The sequence below is a fragment of the Penaeus chinensis genome, chromosome 16 (genome assembly GCF_019202785.1).
Source record: "Penaeus chinensis breed Huanghai No. 1 chromosome 16, ASM1920278v2, whole genome shotgun sequence".
NCBI classification, from domain to species: Eukaryota; Metazoa; Arthropoda; class Malacostraca; order Decapoda; family Penaeidae; genus Penaeus; species Penaeus chinensis.
In genome coordinates, this window is record NC_061834.1 from 35,299,588 (window position 1) to 35,304,587 (window position 5,000).

Genomic DNA, 5,000 nt, shown 5'->3' on the forward strand with positions numbered 1-5,000 from the left:
TTGAGGCAAATATTGCATCACAGATATTTCATGTACAGAATACATCATTATTTCTCCAATGTTTACAAGATACATCAGTAAATCAAAGGATTATTATCACACAATACCATTCTTGGTGACTGAGGTATATCACAGTATGTTAATCATCATCATAAATGTTTGTATCATAATCAGTGCTTGTAGTACCTCTGTGATAATCATTGTATATTGTGAGATACACAAAACCTCCGTCACCCATTTTCAAAACTTTAATTTATGTTATTCTTTCCACTCGCTGGGAGAGCACTTAGATTAGTGAACATAAACTAAGGCAAGGTAAAGTCTTAATGGATCCCCTGCATTGTTCCCGGCTTCCTTATCATACAGGCAAGGCTTCCTCACTTTAGTCTATTGTAGGAAGGCTAAACTAACACTTTTAAACAAGATATTGTTTCGTTCAAGTGAAATGAAGCACATATACAAAAATCAAATATTCTGACTGTTTCAAATTCTTTTGAGCATGTATTATGGAATTTTTGTATTTTTCCTCAATACAGCCACTATTTCAAACTATTATAAAAAATACATGTACATCTGTTCTTTAACCATGCTAATATATGTACACTATATATTCACTGGCTATTTCTTATAACATGATATTGTACACCTTCTATTTCAACAAGATTAACATTGGGTGGCACAACATAAGATGGCACAGACACAGTTGCCTTAACACCTACATTCTCATTACCCATTATTCCACTGTCTTTGCTTGTTCCTTCCCCTTCTCTCTGACCCATATCCATGCCCATGGATGTCACAACTGACTCATCTGCACAAATAACCTCCACATTGTCAATCTTCTGTTCCCTTGCATCTTCACTACTGAAGTTGTGGTCCTTCAGTAGGTGATGTTTGAGTTTCTTATGGGTTGGGCATCTTAACTGGCACAGATGGCACTGGTAACAGCTGGATATTTGTCTGCGCACAATAGCTTCACCAGTGTTCTCCTCTGTCTCCTTTGTACCGTAATTTTTCAGTCTTCCATGCACAGTTCTTTCATGGGCATACAAATTACTTTGAGAATAAAAAGTCTTGAAACATACTGGACAGGAAAAAGGCCTTTCGCCTGTATGAATGCGTACATGTTCAATAACTCTTGCCTTGCTTCTAAAATTTTTGTTGCAGTGATCACAAGAATATACTTTTGATGGGTTTTTGTGCATTCTACTATGATGAGCTTTAAGATAAGTCATTGACTTGGTGCAGAACCCACATGCTTCACACTTAAACTGAGGTGCTGCTTGGTTGTGGGCATTGTCAAAATGATTTCTCAGATGGGACTGAAATACAAATTTTCTGGGGCACTTGGGACACTGGAGGGTCTTTTTACCATGCTTCATACTTTTATGTAGCAACAGTGAGCCACGGGATTGGAATCCCTTCTCACAAATATTACAGTGGGAATAATGCTCTCTCCTATGAAGCCACAACTGTCCACTACACTTGAACATTAATCCACATATATCACACGGACCGCTGCATTGTTCTTGGTGTTTAATATAATTCCTCTCATCTCGATACAATCGTTTGCAGTGCTCACAACTAAATGGGTACCTATCACAATGATCCTGGTCACTATGTGCACGAGATATATGATCTTTGAGATTCTGATTCTGTGAATACTGTTTACCACAAATGTCACACACAAATGCCTTGACATTAGAATGTTTTACCATGTGCCTCTTCAGTTTGTGTTTAAAGGTTGCTGTGAATCCACAAATATTACATATATGAGCAGAATGATTTGCCTCTGTGTGCTGCAGCAAGAGCAATGGCGTACTGAACTTTAGCATACAATGACTACATGAACTTATTTTACCATTTGCATTTTTACCGAATTCTTCCTGTGTGGGATCCAAATCTTCATCATCATCTACCTCATCATCTGTAATCCAGTCATTACACCACTCCTTCTCTGTGACTAACTCAATATAAGGAGTGACATTTTCCATTGGTTCCATTACACTTTTTATACCTGCTCTGACCTGTTCTGCATATAAGCTTTCTTTCAATCTGGGTGATTTTTCGTTTTCCCTCAACTTTGGACTTTGTGGTTTAGTCTCTGCATTGCCTGAATGCTTTGTTTTGCATGCTTTTCTCCTGGACGGAGAATTAACACTCAAATTGATCTTTTCCTCCCAAAAGTCATCATCATCGTCCCAGTCAAAGTCGCTGTCTTCTCGAGGCTTCTTCTTTCTTCCCCTTTTTGAAGTTCTTGGTGGATCTAAGGGACCAGGGTAAAAATATTAGCGGTATAAGCAATTTAAGTTATACTAAACATTTTCATTTTCACACTCACTTTCAACTAAAGTAGTTACAGCATTATACCTGCACAGGCGGCATATTACATAAAATTAAATCATGACTAATCTCAAAAATATGTATGTGTAATTATCAATTTGAATGAAAACTATATTTATTTATGCTTATTCTAATGGCAAAAACCAGAAAAAAGAGGGGGGGATTACAACCTTTTTGAACAGCATCTGCCAGCTCCTTAGAATCCTGGTTGTCTCTCTGAAAGGAGTCCAAATCCTCAACTCCGGCATTATTAAGAATGACGTCTTCTATTGTGTCTCTTATAATGTCAGTTTGGAATGCCTTTTCTACCTCATTTTGTATCGAAGCTGTGACTCGACTATGTTCTTTTGTTATTTCTTCCAGTGGCTTTCTGGCAGAGATGCAAACCTCCTTAGCAAAGGCAGACAGACTATGGCTGACAATGAGTGGAATGTCACACTGAGTTGAGGCTTCACAAGATGAAGAATGCAAGCCACAGAATAAAATAGGAAGATTCATGATGTCCTGTGAACTGAGATCCACTTGGCAGGATGCACTCTTGTACACAATTGTCCCTGTTTCTGAAGTCTCCACCATGACTGATTCATCTCCAATCTCTAATTCACCAGCCACCATTATTTTGTTGTTGTCCATCACACTGTCATCCTCCAGTTCCAGGGACAGAATTGCCATGCCTGCATCTCCCATTGTGGATTGGTTCTAAGTTAGTTTGACCAAATTAATTACTTGAACCTTAAGGACTGTAATTCTCTTTGCACATATTCATTGCATTCTTGGTTTCCTAGACATCAGGAAAATTGCAACAAGTGGCTTACATTCGCTGTAGAGGAGCAGTCTGATTGAAGGGCTTTATCTGTCTGCATTTCCTTCTGCACAGACTCTTGTTATTCTCAATTTCTTAAATTTTCACACAATTATATTCTGGAAAAAATAAAAATAAACATGCTATGGCACTGCTGACTGGTAAGTGATGATGATAACACCACTTATAAATAGATGATGATTATTGTAATAGTATTCAACATACCACCTAATAAATTAAGCAATTAATTACTATAATAGCGATGAATATAATAATATATACTGTCATATGTAGTTCTACCATGAGATACAACTTTTTACAAAGATATTCCTTTTCAATATTATTCATATTTTATTCTTCATATTACCATTATATCAGTAAATACTGATGAAATTAATGAAACATAAAAAGAACAGGAGTCATAGAACAATGTTCAAAACAACAGGCATAAGAAAAAGAAAGCTCTAACTAAAGAAAGATTGGATAAATTTGATGTTACTAAACTCAAGAAAGGATTCATAATTTAGAAAATCTATGATGCAATAGCTTTAAGATTTTTTTAAAATCTGAACTTCTGACCAGATAATTCAGAAGTTTCCTGGTATTTCATGAAGCTATGCAACATGAAGACTATAGTCTGTGATATATGTCCTCTTTAGGAAAATAATAAGGGTAAAATTATTAAAATACAAAGCTTCAATGTAAATATAAAACTATAAGTCTTACTTTCATGTTCAGTAGGTAAGTTGGAGTAAATTTGTAGTTATACTATTTAAAAATTTACAAAAGAATTAATAATTTGGCAAATATTTCTTTTTACATTCCAAGTCCTAATTTGAGAGAAGAAAGTCTATTTCATACATTTTCACATAAGGACCTGTATAACCCTATCTACATGACTGTTTAGGACCCTGTTATATTTTGAATGATATAATATATCGGGCTGGATGGTGCATATAATAATGACAATGAAAAAAATCTTTGTGTATAAATGAGTGTTTCCAAAACTGGAAAGGGGCTTCTATGTGTTTGTGTGTCCAGTGGCTCAGTGGGCTAAGGCATCTGAGTATCTACCTGATCTAATATTAGGGAGCTTAAGACTCTCTGGTGCCACGACTCATTAGGACCCAACTATTCCAAGCACACTGGGTGTGGTGACATTTCATGCAAATTTTCTGTGTTTAGATATCTGACTGTCAGTTTGCTTGTAGTTATCAGAGATCTTTAATGTGACCTATAGTTAAAGTATTATCCTAAAATCTCTTACCATCTGCTACCACCTACCACATTTCGCTATGGTATTACTTCCAAAATCAAATATATCACAGTCTTCACCTTTTGCCAAATACTGCAGATGATCTCACAGGAAATAAACCGTCTTGTATCATACCTCTCCAGCCTATGTTGATGGGGGGCCATTTGATAACAAGTATGAGGGAGGGAGGGAGGGAGTCAGCCAGATTGATGATAATGACATGGAAAAGGGTAAATGTAAAAGTGAAAAGAAAGTATATCAAAAAGGAAAGAAGTTTACAAGGTACATAATGCAATACAAAGCAAAGGCGATTGAGGTGTGGTGCTGGGAGAAAAAAACGGCAATAACTTTTCTGTATCTATAATTAAGCAAAGGTTTACCCTTAAAACAAACTCTTGTTTGCTCCCCTTAATTTTATATCATGATACCTGAGAATGATACAAAAAGATTTTCCTTTCTGCCAAGCAAGTAAAATGAGACTGGCCCCAGAACTTTTTTTTTTTTTCAAATACCTGTATTTAGTTAGCTTATTCAGTACCAATTGCTTGTCAATTGTCAGTGTTTGCTGAACATTTTCTTATACTGAGTATGTTCATTCTG

The 5,000-nt window shown here is 36.1% G+C and overlaps 1 protein-coding gene across 1 annotated transcript in view; it reads right to left on the minus strand.

The window, feature by feature from the left end:
* The window catches only part of LOC125033691 (zinc finger protein 37-like), a 7,137-nt gene that overhangs the window by 392 nt on the left and 1,745 nt on the right, over nucleotides 1–5,000 (minus strand). The window contains exons 2-3 of the mRNA XM_047625395.1: nucleotides 2,514–3,264; nucleotides 1–2,266 (exon numbers count right to left, since the gene is read on the minus strand). The exon at nucleotides 1–2,266 is cut by the window's left edge and continues 392 nt beyond it. Coding sequence (XP_047481351.1) covers nucleotides 612–2,266; nucleotides 2,514–3,030 — 2,172 coding nt within the window. The 5' untranslated portion in view covers nucleotides 3,031–3,264 and the 3' untranslated portion in view covers nucleotides 1–611. The remainder of the gene's footprint in view (nucleotides 2,267–2,513; nucleotides 3,265–5,000) is intronic.